This window comes from Pipistrellus hanaki, assembly GCF_964339955.1.
Source record: "Pipistrellus hanaki genome assembly, chromosome: 9".
In the NCBI taxonomy this organism is placed as follows: Eukaryota; Metazoa; Chordata; class Mammalia; order Chiroptera; family Vespertilionidae; genus Pipistrellus; species Pipistrellus hanaki.
The window spans coordinates 49,019,062-49,037,044 of record NC_140511.1 but is presented as its reverse complement, the minus strand read 5'-3'; the positions used below and the strand labels follow the sequence as shown (position 1 = coordinate 49,037,044).

Here is a 17,983-nt window from a genome sequence, read left to right as displayed (position 1 = left end):
GCAAGGGACACAGTTCCTTTTTTTAGAGCTGTGGTCAGCACCCCCCTGTGCACTGCTGGATTCCGGACCTCTGTGACGCGATTTCTACTGAACAAAGGGGCCCACTTCTCTAGTCTACACCCCATGAAGGCAGGGATGTGTCTGAGGATCCCCCACCACATAAGGGAAAAGAACTTTAGGGCCAAAAACCCCAAGTTCACACTTACTGGCTATGGAACATTAGTTGTTTCATCTCTAAATCTCCAACACAATGTCCGGCCCACTACAGGGGTTCAGTAAACATTCTAAATGGATAAATGAGCAGCGAGGGAGCTAGATTTTAAAAATAACTTTAGAATAAGATCTGTAGCCTAGTTAACAGTAATGGACCAATGTTAGCTTCCAGGTTTTGATACTATACAACAGTCATGTAAGATGTCACTGCTGGGAAGAAACTGGGTGAAGGGTACATGGGACTATTTTTACAACTTCCCATATGTCTGTAATTAATCCAAAATAAAAAGTACAAAAAATAAGTAACCTTTAGTCAGGCTCACACCAATCCTCTGTGACATTTGGAGGAAGCAGTGCTGAAAGATGAATTAATGAAATTCCTGTCCACAGCAGTGTTTTGTTTCATCATTTATCTTTGAATGTAAACGCATGATTTATTCTTCTTATTAAAAACTTTAAATGTATAAATAGACACTGTATGCTCTTTCCCTCCACTAGGTTTCCTCCCCATGGGTAACTAGTGTTGAATGTTATTTGTTTATTTTGTTAATTTTAATGAAATTGTGTGCACATACATTTATGCACTTTTGAGTGTGTATGTGTAAATATAAGTGTATTTATGTGTATATTTATATACTATTAGGTTATCTTACTTTTCCGACTTAACCATATAGCTTGAGGGTTTTCATATCAGCACACAAAGAGCTTCCTTAGCCTTTGTTATGGTTATACCCCATCATCTTTTATGACTCCCAATTGGTGGACATTTGTGTTGTTTCCAATGTTTTGGCTTTTAGGATAAAGCTGTAATGAATAATCTTGTTCATTTGTCATTTCCCAAGTGTGGGAGTGTGTTTGTAGAGTAAATTCTTAGAAGTGGAACTGGGTCAAAGGATATCAGCCTTGCAATCTTGATGATGCCAAATTGCTTTCTATAGAGCTTGTTTCATTCCACACACCCACTAATGATGTGTTTAAGAAATGCTCGTGTTAATGACGTGATTTTAAAAGTTGGTGACCTATCTGTGAGTCTGGTAAAAGCTATAGGCCTATACACAAGAAAAAACACAACTCACACAGTGTTCTGAAGACAGTTTTAGTTGGTCCAGAGACCCCTGAAGGCTATCCGTGAACCCTAGTTTTTAATAACCCTGATTGAATGGGAGGATGTATGATACAGGGGAAAGAGCTTTAGAGCCAAACAGCCTAAATTCATACTTACAGGATGTGGAACAGCAGGCAAGTTGTTTCACTTCTTCAACTTTCAGTTTTATTTATTTACTAGAGGCCCAGTGCACCGGATTCGTGCACCCGTGGGGTCCTTTGGCCTGGCCTGCATCCTCTCACAATCCGGAACCCCTTGAGGGATGTCAAAGAGCCTGTTTTGGCCCAATCTCTCCAGGCCAGGCTGAGAGGCCTCTTTGGGTCTGGGGTGCAGGTGAAGCAGATTTGGGGCCAACAGTGCCCGAGGAGCAAACTAATTCACGGCCAATTCCCAGAAAAATCAGGCTCCCTCCTCTACTGGTCGAGCGCCTGCTCCCTGGTGGAGATTGCACATCATAGCTATTGGTCAACAGTCGAATGATGTTGCTTAGGCTTTTAAATATATATATATATATATATATATATATATATATATATATATATATATATTTTCACTCTCATCTTAGGATGTGTTTTATTGATTTTTTTTGAAAGAGAGGGAGAGAGAGAGAGAGAGAGAGAGAGAGAGAGAGAGAGAGAGAGAGAAACATCATCTGGTTGTCTCTTGTATAAGCCTAACAGGGAATTGAATCCACAACCACAGCCCAGGTATGTGTTCTGACCAGGAACCAAACCCACAACCTTTTGGTGTACAGGATGATGCTCCAACCAACTGAGCCACCAGGCAAGGGCTCAGTTTTATTTTCAATGGAGGCATATAATAATTCAATTTCATAGGATACTTGTGAGGACACATATATACACCGTATTTTCCAGTGTATAAGATGACAATGTGTTCTAGTAAAAAGCCTGCTCAGATTGGCCAGAGTCAGAGAGGTGGTCTATTAAAAAAAGAACTGGTGTTGCCTCGGAAGTGGGGGGTAGTCTTATACAGCGAATATAGGCCTAAACCTATGTTTTAACTATGTTTTAGGGGGTCATCTTATACGCCGGAAAATACAGTACACACATCCATGCAGAGCATCTGATATAGTGGTTGGAACAAAGCAGGTGCTCAATATACAGTTTGTAAACACACACACACACACACACACACACACACACACACTCCCTCCCTCGCATTCATACAAAGCCATCATTCCATTTTGAGCTGTTTCTAGTTTTCTCTGGGTAACTCCTGCTGGATTCAAAGATCAGTCTTTGGAGCATCACTTGCCAAGTAGAGCCCAAGGATCAATAGCATAAGCATCACCCGGGGCATGAATTAAAATGCAGGTTCCTGGGTCCCACTTTAGATCCGTGGAATTAGCATTTTTGGGAGAGGAATCCAAGCAGCTTTGTACTTGGGGATTCTAACTCACAATGAAGTTGGAGAAACAATCTAAAGAGTTTGGAAAATTTCTTTTAGACCTCTACCTGCAATATTAACAGTTACCACTGTGTGGCTTTGCCAGTGGGGCCTATTCCTAGTAGATGGTTGACATAGTCACTTGAGAAAAAGCATAATTAATACCCAGGATAGTCTCTGGTTCCATCTGCAAAAATACTATTAATTATAGGTATCACGGACAGCATTCCTCAGGAATTTCTCTCATAGTAATCAGGGAGGAGAGAGAGTCCAGGACTAGATGCCTGTGGACAGGCTGGGGTGGAGGCACAGTGGGCCAGGGTTGGTAGAGAAAGCCCATCATGACTGGGGTGACTGACCCATGGCCAGGAGCTGGGGAGCCATCACCAGGAGGGCTTGAGGCCACAGGCCTTGAAGCACCAGTCGAGCTCTCAGCATGACTGTGAATACATTCTGGGTGACATGAGATGGCCCAGGGCTAGAGTTGCCAGATTTTGCAAATGAAAATACAGGATGTACGGTTAAATTAGAATTTTAGATTAAAAAAACAATTTTTTTAAGTATAAGTATGTCCCATGCAGTATTTGGGACATACTTATACTAAAAAAGTTATGTGTTGTTATCTGAAATTCATATTTAAGTGAGTGTCCTGTAATTTATCTGGCAACTCTACCCAGGGATTGTGTGAACCAGCGGTGGTTTGTGAGGTCTGAAAGGTTGGTGACCACTGGTCTGAGCTGCCTCCAACCTCAGACGAAGGCTGGAGCCTGGGCTCCATGATCTTGGCTGAGTGGGCATCGCACCCAAGGGAGGTGAGGAAAGAATAAGGACAGGGTGTGGACTTCCAGGAGAGAGGCAGCCCTTCCTCACCTGTGTCTGTGAAGGAGCAGGAAATAAACCTGTGCTGATGGACACCTGTGAGATGCTGGCACTGTGCTAAGCTTTCCAATATTATTTCATTTAATTCTCCTACAACGCCATGAGTTAGGTGCAATCACTATTATTCCCACGTTAGAAGTGAGGAGACTGAGGCTGCACGATGTAAAGACAATAAGGCTGTGGAGCAGGGACACAGCGATCAAAGCCCCTGGGGCTGATGCCAGGTCTCAGATTAGCGGAATCTCCCAGGCCCTTCTCTCTGGTAATCCCAAGCGTTTAAGGTGGGGGCGGCCCCCACCCACAAGTCCCTGGGACAGGAAATGTTCCCAGCTTCTCCTGGCTTGGGGCCAGAGTCCTGTCTAGGCTCCCATGCTCACTGAGGAGTCCAGGCTGGGAGGCAGATCTGCAGAGCTCCCTTGGTCCCCAGCTGGCCAGGACAGTGCCCAGGGGCATGAGATGCCCAGGGGTTTTGCCATGTGCTGTGTGGGTGCCGATGGGGGGTGGGGGGGCAGGGTCAGTTGCTGCCTGGCAGGCCCAGCCTGCCCTGAGCCCAGCTTCCCCTGCCCTTAGCCCCCCGAGCCAGGCCGGAGTGGGCCAGAGAGGACTCCCGGAGGAGCTCTGGGCTCTAAGTCCCAGCCCCTCGGAGGAGGCGGGAGGCTGAGGCTCCGCAGCCAGAGGCTTCTCAGCTCTGAGCTCTGGAGCCAGATGTAACATTGACCTTAAATGGTAAAAGCTCCCCAGAGTGAAGAGAGGCTGGCCAGAGGAGGAACGGGGAATAACTCAGTTTTAGGTAAGTCCTGCTATATCCAAGAATAACCTGCCTCTTCAGCGGGGAAGCAGAGGGAAACTTCTCCTCCTTAAAGGTACAGGGTGCTGGGAGGGGGGCACTGACTTTAACTTTCCAAGGTGGTTGGCTTTGTTGGGTGACATTTCAGCTGACTATTTTTATGTCCTAATTTTTCAATAAGAAAGGAATTTGGCCGGTCCTAACTTAAAGAAATGGTGCTGCTTTTGCTTGCTGTTGGAGAGCACGCACAGGTTATGGTAAAAATGTGGGTTCATAGGAGGTCTCCACCCCCAAATTTCCTGTGGGCCCCTTTGGGGCAATTAAGTGTCTCTAGATTATGTGAGCCTGTACCGCCTGCGCCCCCTTTACCATCCCGGCTCCGCTTACTGTGCCGCTCTCTGCCCCCCAACCACTCACTTTGTGCAACGGCCCCCATCCTCCTTGGTCCCTGTGCTGGCCTAGCCCTGTCTCCATCCTTCACCTGCCCTGTTTCTGTTCCTGCCTCTCCTGTCCTGTGGTTCGGTTACAGCTCATTTTTATCTCTGTCCCCAACTCTCCTATCTCCAGCTTTGGCCCCCTGTGCCCTAACCTTGCTCCCTAGAGGGTGTGTGTGCATGTGCCCAGTCTGTCCCCAAGCCCTGCTCACCTCCAGGTGCTCAGTGTCAATCTATTCCTAGAGAGAGCAGCATGGCACTGAGGCTGGCTTTCTCCAAAGGAAAGGCCGGTGGGAGCCAGAGGGGCCCAGCTGGCCTGCTCCCTCCTGCCCAGTAACCAGTTGTCAGGCCTAGAGATGCTCCGTAGTCTGAGTAAACAGTGTGAGTCTGGCACCCCTGGCCAGCACTCCTGCCCCTCAGAGCCCAGCCTCTGCCGTCTTAACACTCTTCAGGCTGCTCTTTGGGGTCTCAGTGGGAAGTAGAGCAGGCCATGGGTTTGTCTGAGCTGGGTCTCCTGCAGGAAAAAGAAGGAAGCTCCCCAGAACTGTGAGGCTGGTAGCACAAGGGAGTCAGAGCCTGCTAAGGGTTCCCTTGTCCCCACCAGAGGGCAATGACAGGCTGGTGGAGCAAGTGGAGTTAACTCCCCCAGCCTCACCCCACCATTTTTATGGGGAGGCAGCTCAGGTTAAGTGGCTTGCCTAAGGTCAGAGGCTAAGGAAGAGCAGAGCTAGGGCTTTAACCCAAGTCTGTGTGGCTCTAACTCCAGTGCTCCTGCTCCTCATCCCAGATGGGAGGGAGCACTTCTGCTTTGAATATGTCTCCTGAGTTTTGATCTAATGGACAAAACAGATGTCATCATTATGTTTGTTCTGTCCATGATTCAGTGATGTGTGTGTGTGTGTGTGTGTGTGTGTGTGTGTGTGTGTTCACAGCTGGTGTGGCTTCCTGTGTGCTTGGTGATAAGGAGGACATTCCTGTTTTCCCTCTAAGATCATCTGGGAGGTGTAATCATATGCCAGTTGCTACAACATGATCAATGATTCCCATCAATATGTTTCTGGAAGAGAAAAAAAAAGCAAGCACACTGTTCTTACTATGCATCAAATGCTCTTCTAAGCTTTTCCCCTGCAGGAGTTTAAGGCTTCCACAACCCACAAAGCAGGGGCCATTACTACTGCCCTCATCTTGCAGACGTTTTAGCACAGAGACGTGGCACAGCTGGCATTTGATCCCAGCCTGCCCATCTCTGGAGGCCCCGCTCACAGGCAGCACCCTCTGTTCCTCTCTGGTTGGTATTTGGAGGAGCACCGGCTCCTCCAGGACTGCACCTGAGGCTTCCTGCCTGCGGGGTCATGGGCTCCTTCCTTCAACTTCCTGCGTGTGGGGTCCCTGTGGGCACTTTCCTTCAATACTATGAGGCCCCTGTCTTCACTCTTGTTTTACTGGGGAGGACACAAGTACTAGGGGATGTTAAATGACTTCCCAAGGCCACCCAGACACAGAGCGGGGGATTTCGTATTTTAGATGAGGATAGTGATGGTCATGTTATACCTTCTGTTTGAAACTAGTTGCTAGGTGGGGTGGGGGGGCTTATGGTTTCAGGGTGAGGGGTTTCGTGTGACTGTGAGAGGAAGCTCCATTCCGTGCATGGTGGGCTTAACTACACGTAGGGTTCTCAGCTTCCCAAACTGTCCCCACCCTTTCCTTTCAGTCTTGGTAATATAGGGGATGGATGCACCCACATCTCCAGTAGGAATGGAGACTGAGCCCCATGAAGGCAGAGGACGTCTCATTCTCCCCTGTGCATCCTGCACCCAGAATGGTGCTGGGAGTGTACCATGCTCAGAATCTTTTTTCTCTTTCTTATGTAGAAATGGACAGAATGCTTATACAATGTATTCTGGTTAAACAGGGTCATAATATTTGTAAGCTTGAGGAATTATAATGTATGTAACCATGATGATCAGATTCTTTTAGTCTGGCTTCAGAGGATGCAAAGTGGGGGATTTGTGAAGAATGGGTGTAATTAGCTCTGGTTAGTTTCTCCCTAGAATTTTTTATTTATAATTTTTACTCAAGAATTTTCCTGCTGAAACTGGTTTGGCTCAGTGGATAGAGCGTCAGCCTGTGGACTGAAGGGTCCCAGGTTCGATTCCGGTCAAGGGCATGTACCTTGGTTGCGGGCACATTCTCAGTAGTGGGCGTGCAAGAGGCAACTGATCGATGACTCATAGATGTTTCTAACTCTCTCCCTTCCTCTCTGTAAAAAATCAATAAAATATATTTTAAAAAAAAGAATTTTCCTGGTAATAAAAGTAACGTATGTTCCTTATTAAATTTTCTTGGAAAATATAGAAAGTGGTATAAGTAGGAAATAAATAACTTGAAAATAAATACAAAGAAAAATTTTAAAAAATCCCTCTCAAATCCTTTTACTAAGAGATAAATACATTATTAATAATATGGTATGTTTCTTTATATGTCTCTATATTTTATGAAACTAGGATCTTACTATATGTTGTTTTATAGTCAGCTTAAAAACTTTTTTTTTTAAAAGACTTGATTTTTTAGAGCAGTTTTAAGTTCACAACAATATTGAATAGAAGGTGCAGAGGTTCCCTGTGCTGTCCCTCAGCCAAGTTCCCTCGCTTCCACTCATGCATAGCCTCCCCATTATCAACACCCTGCACAAGAGAGGTGCCTCTGTTACAACTGATGAACCTACACTGCCACATCATTATTATCTAAAGTCCAAAGCTTACACTAGGGTCCATCCTTGGTGTTATACCTTCTATGAGTTTAGACACATGTATAAAGACATGTACATACCATTACAGTATCATAGAGCATTTTCATTGCCTTAAAAATCCTCTGTGCTCCACCTAATCAGCTCTCTTCTCCTAACCCGTTGCAAGCACTGATCATTTTACTGCCTCCATAGTTTTCCTTTTCCAAAATGTCATATAATTGGCATCCTATAGTGTATAGCCTTTCCAGAATGGCTTCTTTCATGTAGTAATATGCACTTCAGGTTCTTTTCGTGGCTTGATAGCTCATTTCTTTTTAGCACTGAATAATATCCCATTGACTGATGGACCACAGCTTGTTTATCTACTCATCTAAAGAAGGACATCTTAGTCTGCTTTCTAAGTGAGCATGCTATCACCATCATTTTTCCATGTCATTAAAGATACTTCAAAGTATTTTTCAATGGTTGTCTAATGTAATGTTAGCTGTGAACAGGTTAGTCATCATTCCCCTCATTAGACATTTACAAATGTTTCTTTGGGGACAGTCTCATGATGGCCTTTCCATATGTTTATGGAATTTGGAAACTTGGCTCTCAGAGATGAGCTTTTTCTGTGTGGCCCATGGCGTGGGCTGCAAGATGCTGATAAGTGGGATACTGACTCAGCCTAAGCACGCAAACTCACATCAGAAGAACGTTGTTCCTTTTTAAGTTCTTTTCAGTCCTTTGCTGAAGGAGAAAGCCTCCATCGGAGGCACCCAGGAGTGAGGGGTGGCACAGGACTCCCAGTGCTGCAGCGGGAAGTTCCAGCCAGGCGGGACAAGGGTTCCCTTGGCCAGCGCCTGGAGTACTTTCTCCATCTTTTGGATACTCGTGCGTCTCCCTTCTTGACAAAATGAGAGCAAGCCTCAGGCCCAGAGCCTTTGCTAGAATTTAGTAACTGTTTTCATTTTAATTCACTTTTACAATTCCTCTCTATTAGTGGTATAAGTGGTACTGATTTTTCTACTTTCAGTAGAGATATGAAGTTTCCTTTTAAAATAAATGTAACAACAAGAGTAGCTAACACTTAGAGTGCTTGTGTGTGGTAGGTACTGTTTTATAAAAGTAGTATAGGCCTGGTGCACGAATTCATTCACAGATGGGATTTCTCACCCTGGCCAGCGATTGGGGCCAATTGGGGCCATCAAGCCCAATTAAGACTGATGGGGCCAGCTAGTCAGGCAAAGGGACTGCAGGATGTTGGCTGTGGAAGCTGCACTGACCATCAGGGGTAGCTCCTGTGTTGACTGTCTGTCTCCTGATGGCCAGGGCATCATCATAGCGACCGGTAGACAGGTTGAGAGGTTGACTGGTCATAATGGTTGCTTAGGCTTTTATATATATAGAAGTTTTTATCAATTTTAGAGAGAGAGGAAACATTAATGATGAGAGAGAATAATCGATCAGCTGCCTTCTGTATACCCCACCCCCCACTGGGATCGAGCCCACAACCAGGGCATGTGCTTTGACCAGAAATCAAGCCATGATCTCCTGGTTCATGGGCTGATGCTCAACCACTGAGCCATATCGGCTGGGTTGCTAGGTACTGTTTTAGTGCTTTACCTGCAATATCTCATTTAACCCTTATAGGAATCTCCTAAAGTAGTTACCAGTATTATCCCTCTTATACAAATGGAGTAACTGAAGCACAGACAGATTAAATATCTTGCTCAACAACACAGAGCTGGTAAATGGCAGAGCTGGGATTTCAACCCTGGCTTTCTGGCTCATTGCTAGTCAAATTAAAGAATATTAAGTCAATAGATGCATAAGTGGCACACAGAGGTGGCAGAAACTATGAGTATGGTGTGCAGATGACTCAAGTTTAGGAAACGCTGGCTTAAAGGAAACTGGGTTCTATGAGCAGGGGTACTGTGAGTGCAGGTGTGGGGAAGCTGAGCCACCCCGGCTAACCAGGGAAAGTTAGGAACCTGTGGGCTGGCAGGAGATCCTGAGAGGATGAGAAGACACACTGTTCATGATGGGGCTGTAGGTCTGGGACCGGGTGCAGAGGGCACGGTGGCCACTCTGGAAAGGACACACAGAGGCAAGAGGCAGTTCTGCCACTGACAGGCTAATAGGGAGGATGTTTCCTAGTTCATCAGAAAGAGAAGAAAGCCGGAAACACCTTTGACTTTGCTCATACAGGTATAGTCAAAAGAGCGTTGGCCAATCTCCCCTCATTGTCACAGTGGGAGAGGCTGCCACATGCTAGAGGCAGTGCAGTGCCACTGCTGACCCACTGTACACATTGAGCTACACCTAATCTCTCAAGCCTCAGTTTCCCCTCTTGTAAAACGGAGATAAAGCAGTGCCCACTTTGCAGGCTTAAATTCCTTAGCCCAGTGTCTGTTCTCGGCACCCAGTAAATATTAGCTGAGACAGTTCCTAGTCTCTATCTGTCCCCCTTCACAGATTCCATCCAGGAGACTTTTGTACTCGGTTTGAGGTTCTGACTGCCCATAATCCTGGGTCCCATTGTCACCTCCATTTAATACCCCAAGGAGCGTAGCAGACTTATTCTTTAGATGATTGGCCATTGGTGACAGGTGGGGTATTAAGGAGGCCCAGTGAGCATCACCTCCCTCCTTTGGTTAAGTTCTAAGCCTTGTTGAGAAGTCAGTTTAATATCATCCTGTGGCAGAAAGCTGGTATTGGAGAATGTGGTTGACACCTGCAGGCAAGTAGGCTTTCTAATATTGAATGAAGCGGACTTACCCCCAGCCCTGTGCAGTGCCCTCTGCTGGAGGCAAGTTCCTTTCAATCTTGGAGCAGAATGAATGTGTGTTGCTAGCAGGCAGCTCATTCCTAACAAAGGGAAGAGGAAAGACAGTGAAAAGTCTTCCAGTATCCACTTCTGTTCCCACTTTTTAAGCTGAAATGAAGACAGCAGGGTTCCGGGGATCTAGGCTTGGCTCTGTCTCTTAGATGTTGTGCCCTGGAGCAAATCACTTCTTCCTTACCATTCCTTGGCTTCCTCATCTGGGAACTGCTTACCCCCAAGGCCTAGTGATTCATCCCTGTAGGCTCATGTTTGAAGCCACCTCAGAGAAATAATGGTGTCAGACACTGTGTCTATGACAGGGAGGGCTGCAGGTGTGTTAGAAGACTCAGCTGTTATTGCTCATTCTCTAAAAGCCCCGGGCAGTGCTTTTAGGGACAGTCAGAACCAGCCAGGTCCAAAGTAAATGGAAGGATGTGTTTTTAAGAAAACACTCACTGCTGAAGGGAATGCCTATTCACTCTCTTGTTAAAAAGGCACTTGACTCATGCTTTGGATATTTGCTGCTCAGGTCAGAGACAGTAGTCTTACATTTGTCACTAACAAAAGCTGCCTCTGGAGCCTGGTCCCACGTCCCTTACACCAAAGGGCCAGCTGCACCGGGCCCTCCAGCTCTGGGAGCAGGGACAGAATTGGATTTCAATCCTTTGGAAGAGATGAACCTCACAGGCACCAGAATTTGGGGGGCCTTCAGGAGACACGGAGTACCCTTAAAAGTTCCCTAAGTGGAGAAGGTCTGGGAAGTGAGGAGACCCAAGGATATGGTCTGGCAGCTAACTACCATGTGCATGGCACATCCTCAGATGGCATCTCTTGTGTTTCCTGTGTGACCTTCATGAATTCACAGTTCTGTGCCCTGTGGGTAGCATAGCCTCTCCCATCCCACCACCAAGGCCATGTTAGGATTTTTCGGGGCCTGTTCATGGTGGGGCTGTAGGTCTGTTATTTTATAACTCTGTCGGTGTAGATAAATATATCAACGTTATCTATGGAAACATTTTCTTTGACTAAATAGTTCATGTTGTCTTCTGATTTGAAAAGAAAAGAGAACATTTAAAAAATATATATATTTTATTGATTTTTTTTACAGAGAGGAAGGGAGAGGGATAGAGTTAGAAACATCAATGAGAGAGAAACATCGATCAGCTGCCTCTTGCACACTCCCTACTGGGTATGTGCCTGCAACCAAGGTACATGGCCTTGACTGGAATTGAACCTGGGACCCTTGAGTCTGCAGGCTGATGCTCTAACCCACATGTGTCAAACACAAGGCCCGCGGGCCAAAACCAGCCCGCCAGGTCTTGCAATGTGGCCCGCACCGCGCTGTCATCACTGCACTCCGCTGTCAGTTTATGACATTGTCAGTTTATGACTGTTCAGTAAACCATTCGGCCCGCGATTTAGGCTGGATTTTAGATTTTGGCCCCTTCTCTGATTGAGTTCGACACCCCTACTCTAACCACTGAGCAAAACTGGTTAGGGCAAAATGAGAACATTTTTTGGGCACTAGGCACTGTTCCTCCCAGACTTTCTGGAGGTTAACCCTGCCCCATCACCTTATATCCGGAACACGATCTAGGGACCCACAGCATCAGCACCACCTGGGAGTTTGTTAGAAACACAGACTCAGGCCTCTGGAGTCAGCATCTGAGGCTCAGCAAGACCCCCAGGTAATTCATGTTCATGCTGTAGGCTGAGGCAAGCTGCCTATCACAGTTGCCATGTACTCCTGGGAATATTTGAATCACAGGGCACACTGTATCCCAAATTACAGCAAGAAGTCTAATAACAGAAAAGAAAGAAATACCTGGCATTAAGTGGCCATGTAAATGCCAACAATTCCTGGATGGCCCTGCCTGCCAAAGCCGCTCTCCTCCCTTGCCCAGCCAATGCTTTCTCTGCCACTCAGTGCAGAGGTGAGACGTGGGAGAGGGGCTGCATCTGCTTCTGAGTTAGTTCTTCCAGCTTTCCCATGAGCACTTGGCCTCCAGAGCCATCTTGGCAGAGGAAGAGATGGATGCTGTAGGTGGACACAAGAGATGCCTCAACCCAGAGGTGACACATAGTCAGTTGGCCAGAGCTAGTCAGACCCTCCCCAACCAACTGCAAGGGAGTCTGGGACCTGCAGAGAACACAGGAAGATTCAAGAAGCACTAACCATCTCTGCACGGGCAGGTAATTAGTAAGGCCAATACCAGCTCCTGCAGAGCCTGAGACCTTCTGGGGGCGAGGCATTAAGGAAGACCTAGAAAAACTGGGAGGATTCATTCAGAAGCAAAGGCACGCCCTCCACCAGGGTCTTACATCTGCAACAAGGCAGAGCGGAGCATCAGTTGGCCAACAGAGGAAAAAGACTTTGGCAAGCAGGGTCATCCAGGAATTCCTGGCATCCCACTTACTGCTGCCTATATGTTCCCTCAGGGTTGTCTGTTACAGAACTTCTCACTATAGGGCAGAGGTGGCCATTCTAATATGATTAGATCGAAGTCAGCAAGATGTACTTTCAACGCCACTGAAATGTTGCGTCTATTGCAGCAACTACTGTTAATGATCCCAATTTAATACCCAAGTGCTCTGGCCCTAGGCCCCCTCTCCTGTTTCTCACAAAGGGCAGGACACTTACTGCCTGCTTAGAGCTCTAACCCCACCCTTCTCTGGACCATGTCCCTGGATCAGAGGCCTGTTCTGTTCTCCAGTATAGGGAAGGAAACGCAAGACCCCAGTGAAGAGTAACTTGGATTTAGAATCTCAGTCTCTGACTCTCAGGTGCCCATCTGTGAGGAGGAGAAAAATGAAACAGAAGTCTTCTCCAGCCATCAAGAGCTGGAAGGGTTACTCCTGGGGAACAACAGCAGTCTTTAATCTGCTTATCTGCTTTGCTCTATCTTCCCAGAGAGGTCTTATAGAACAAGTGGCTGCTGTGGCCTGGGGAAGGGAGTGCCAGGTGCAGACTCTGTCTCTGATGGATGTGGGATATCCCCTTCATCAAGGCTCTGGAAGGAGCTAAAATGCCAGCTAACATTTAATGAGCTCTGAATATGTGCTAAACATTGTTCTCAGGAATTTATGTGTGTTACATAATCTGCATGAATATCCTTACCCATGATTAACAAGTGAGGAGACTGAGGCACAGATAGATGAAGTAGTTTGCCCAAGGTCACACAGCCACATGGCTCAGTTGGGATAGGACCTCAGGCAGCCTGGCTCAGGAGTCCATGTGCACAGCCACTCAGCTCTCTCACCTCTGGCTACTTACTCATTGGAGAGGGTCTCTGACTAGCACTTTGAGGAGGTCACATTGAGACCTTGAAAAACCATTCCCTGGTAAAATAAGTTTGAGAAACATTCTGTACTACTTTCTCTCCCTCTTGGAGGTATTTTCTTATTAAAGGCTTGCAGGACAGAAGCCTGTCTCATACTAATATCCCCAAATGTATTGAAACATAGAAGGCTGTATTTTCACAGCTCCTAACAACATCACCGAGAACAACGGTGGCAGAGAACAGACTTTGGGAAAAGCTGGCTAGGGACACTCTTGTTTGAGAAGAAGCAGGTGCATTATGTAGCATCTGGAAAGCTCTCACTGCTTGCAGAACTCCCCAGGCAGGTGCTAAGTGGGTCAGGTCAGCTCAAAAGCATCTCCCTGGGATGCAGACAGTGACCAGTGGGGGTAGCATGGATTCTGCTGGCTTACAATCCCACTTGGCTATCCATCAGCTCTGTTACTTTGGAAGAGTCACAGCACCACACTGAGCCTCAGTTTCCTTATTTGCAAGCTAGCACTCACCATAGTATACTGTAGGTGGGGGATTGAGGGGATGAATATGCCTAAAGTGTCAGGAACATGGTATGCCTTTGATGAATTGTGAATGTTGTCGTTGTTATCTGTTGTCTAGTTTGCTTGCCGTATTTTTTAGTCTCCTATGCATTCCAGGTGTAAGTAGGAAGTGTTAGGGTTGGAGGCTTTAAGCAGCAGCTGGGCCCAATTCCATGTGTCATACCCAATTCCACTGAGGTCATTGTGCCTCTTCTCTGCTCCAAAGAGGTCCAGGGACTTCCCAGTCCAAGATATAGTTTCCCCCAGAGAAGGGAAAGGAGGTGCTCTCTTGTTGAACTTGGATGAACAAAAAAATAGGGTGGAAATTTCAAGACTGAAGTTCAGCTTGAGGGCCACACTCAGAGTCATCAAAAAGGAGCATTGCCCAGCCAGTATGCCTTAGTTGGTTGAGTATCCTGTGTACCAAGAGGTCACCAGTTTGATTCCCTGTCAGGGCACGTTCCCCAGGATTGCAGGCTCCATCCCCAGTAAGGGACTTGCAAAGAAACTCATTGATGTTTTTTTCTCCCTTCCCTACTTTCTCTCTAAAATCAATTAAAAAACATATCTAAAAAGGGAGCATTAACCCAGGATTCCAGGAGTTCACAGAAGACTCAGAAAAGGCAAAGGTACAGGCAGAATCTGCCCTAGGAAAACGTTCTGATTATAAATGAAATCCCACTGGCAGAGTGTGAGTGGAAGTCTGTGCCAGCATTGACTAGCAAGAGGAATTCTAAGCAATGGTGAGTCTGAGAACACATTTCAGGAGGTTATTATTATTATTTTTTTAATGACCCAGCCATTCCTCTCCTAGGTATGTACGTACCAAAAGAACTGAAAACAGGTGTTCAAACAAAAACTTGTACAAGAATGTTTATAGCAGCACTATTCACAAGAGTCAAAAAGGGGAAACAACCCAAAATGTCCATCAGCAGATGAATGGATAAACAAAATGTGTCTTATCCATGTAAGGGGATATTATTCAGTCATAGGAAGGAATGAAGTATGTATACATGCTATAACACAGATGAATCTTGAAAACATTATGCTAAGTGAAAGAAGCCAGACACAAAACCACATGTTGTATGATTCCATTTATATGAAGTGTCCAGAATAAGAAAATTCATGGAGACAGAAAGCAGACGGGTGATTTTCAGGGCCTTGTGGGTAGGGGGAAAGGAGGAATGGGAAGTGACTGCTGAATGTGTATGAGCTTTCCCTTTGGGGTGATGAGAAAGCTCTGGAACTAGATAAGTAGTGGTATTAAGAGCATAACACTGTGAATGCACTTAATGCCACCGAACTGCACACTTTAAAATGGTTAAAATGATGCATTTCATGTTATGTGTATTTTACCATAATTTTTGAAAAAAATTTTCTGATGAAGAAGAAATATGACCCAAAGGTCAGGATCCACTCTCTTAGAGTGTAGTTGAGGGAAGGGTCAGGGGATTCAGAGTTTGTCACTGAAAGCTGAGGTCTTATGTCAGCAAACTGACCAAGGGCCTATGTTGGCAAACCTTCTGGAAGCCCTCAAGGGGATTCACAATTGAGTCAGACATGCTCTCTGCTCTTGAAATGTCTATATAGTACGTTATTCCCACGGAAGGACAGAGTGAAGGGACTATATATAACAAGGGGGTAAATTCAGGGACGCGCGACATTTATTCTGTCTTGGCGAATGGCGTAGGTGGGATTTCGGCAGGCAGGTTAGGAGTGGAAGGATTTCCTGCAGGAAGCACAGGTGGGAGAGTGGGGAAGCGTTTCCGAGTGGGAATGGGTTGATAGAAATCGTGCACAGTACGTGTGGTGCCACGGAAGAGGGTCCTGAGAGATTAGCTCAAAAGGGAATTAGGGTGGATGGCGAAGATAGTAAATCTTAAATGTTTCCATCACAAGAAAAAAAGTTTTTGTAACTATATGTGATGTTGGATGTTAACTAACAAATCAATAGCTGTACATCAAAAACTAGTGTTTTATGTCGATTGCATCTCAATTTAAAAAAGAGAAAAAGAGAGGGAACTGGGGTCCGATTGCGGAGTGCTTTGAAGGTGGGGCTGAGGGAGTGGGAACTCGGTTTCCAGGCAGCAGGAGTGAAGGAGTCTTCTAAGATGGGGAGTAAGATGACTAAGCCTGTGTTTGAGAATGATCATTCTGGTGGAAGATGGACTAAAGGGAGAGAGACAAGGAAATGACAAGGATCATGGATGTCCCCCCAGAGCAATGTCAGCGGCAAGAGGGAAGGTAGGCCAAATCTGTTGAGCTTTGCATTACCCAAGATTCTTATTTGCTTGGGACAGAAACAACCAAATTTGATTAGATAAGAACCAGACTTTCCTGGAACACATACTTGAGAAGTAAGTCTAGGGCAGGTTCAGTTATGGCTGGAGCCATGGGGCTCATTCCCTCTATCGTTCAAAGACAGAATAAATGTCCCACGTCCCTGGATCTCTCTTCTCCGGTGACTTCTTCTCATGGTGACATCATGGTACTTGCAGTTCCAAGTTTACATTTATCCTTTCAGAACCCCCAGTATCAAGACTCCCCCCAAAATTTCAGAAAAGTTGCCAACTTGAATTTATCGGCCCTGTCTGAATCATGTGTCTATGCCTCAGTTAATCACCAGGGCCAGGGGCCTGGGGTGTTCTGAGCAGCCAGGGCTGTGTGACAGGCCCCCTCCTACTGTGGGGCCAACGCCCACTCCAACGACAGGGACAATTAGGATGCTGCTGTTACTAGAAGAGGGAGGACTGGGTGCCAAAGGGGCAAAAACTGCAGATGTTCCCTCAAAGCACCAACTCTGTGCCAAGTAGTTTATGCATCTTATTCCATCTTCTCAGTTGTCCTGAAATAGAAACAATTATCTCCATTTTTTCAGAGGTGGAAACTGAGGCTGTAGAGGAGCTCGTCCTCACTCCCCACCCCTCAAGCACTTCCTATGTTCTGAGCTGCATGGCATCTCTGAGGGAGGCAGATGGTGTCACAGCTCAAAAAACGATCTTCAAACTGAAGGACACTCAAACTGCATTGCAACCACACAGCCCATGCAGTGGTTGGAGATCCTGACCACGAACTGTTAGACGATCAGAGGTCAGTCTCCAGGAGGCAGGGGAGATGCTCATGGCCTGTATCATCCCCATTCCATGAGTAAGCAGCTGGGAATCCTGGTTGATCAGGAGTGGTAGGTATGGGGTGTAACCTGGTGGTCATTCGGAGGCATTCACTGCAGACAAACTTTGTGAACAACACAGCGTCCCTGCCCTTAGCAAGACATCGAGGGAGAAGGTAATGGGGCATTTGTCAGGCAGGGCAGAGGGAACACAGGGCATTCCACACATAGAGCACAGGATGTACAGAGGCCAGAGGCATGCCTGGAGCGGCCAGTCTTCATGACGGCAAAATTCCCTGAGAACCCAGAATAAATTTGTCAGAGAAAGACAGACTGCTGTGGGAATGGCTTCTTTTGGCATCGCAGCAAGCCAGAGCCCAAGCCTCGCCAGGTGACTGCACTTCCCCGGTTCTCATGGTTAGCAATTAATTCACAACTAACGACAGAGAGCGCCCAGACCACTTCTCCAAGGGGCCCTCTCTGCCCTCTGGAGCCATGCGCCAGGTTAAAGGCCTTTGGCTTGGGTGCAGCAAGCATAAATCTTGAGCATTTCCTGTTTAGGGTGCAGAGCGAGGGATGCAGAGTTGAGAGGACAGGGCAGGCGTGGAAGGAACAAGAGAGTTTAATGGTTGCCCAGACCCAAATTGGGGTCGAACACA

At 46.5% G+C, this 17,983-nt stretch overlaps 1 protein-coding gene across 5 annotated transcripts in view; it reads left to right on the top strand.

Annotated features, from left to right (window-relative positions):
• Nucleotides 1-4,210: 4,210 nt before the first annotated feature.
• Nucleotides 4,211-17,983, top strand: part of IRAG1 (inositol 1,4,5-triphosphate receptor associated 1) — a 98,383-nt gene continuing 84,610 nt past the window's right edge. For 2 of the 5 annotated variants that reach the window (XM_084893516.1, XM_084893515.1), the window contains exon 1: nt 4,214-4,394. In XM_084893516.1, the coding sequence (XP_084749642.1) occupies nt 4,328-4,394 (67 nt within the window). In that variant the 5' untranslated portion in view covers nt 4,214-4,327. Of the gene's footprint in view, nt 4,395-17,983 lie in introns of all 5 variants that reach the window. The other 3 variants (XM_084893514.1, XM_084893513.1, XM_084893512.1) reach the window with 3 other exon arrangements.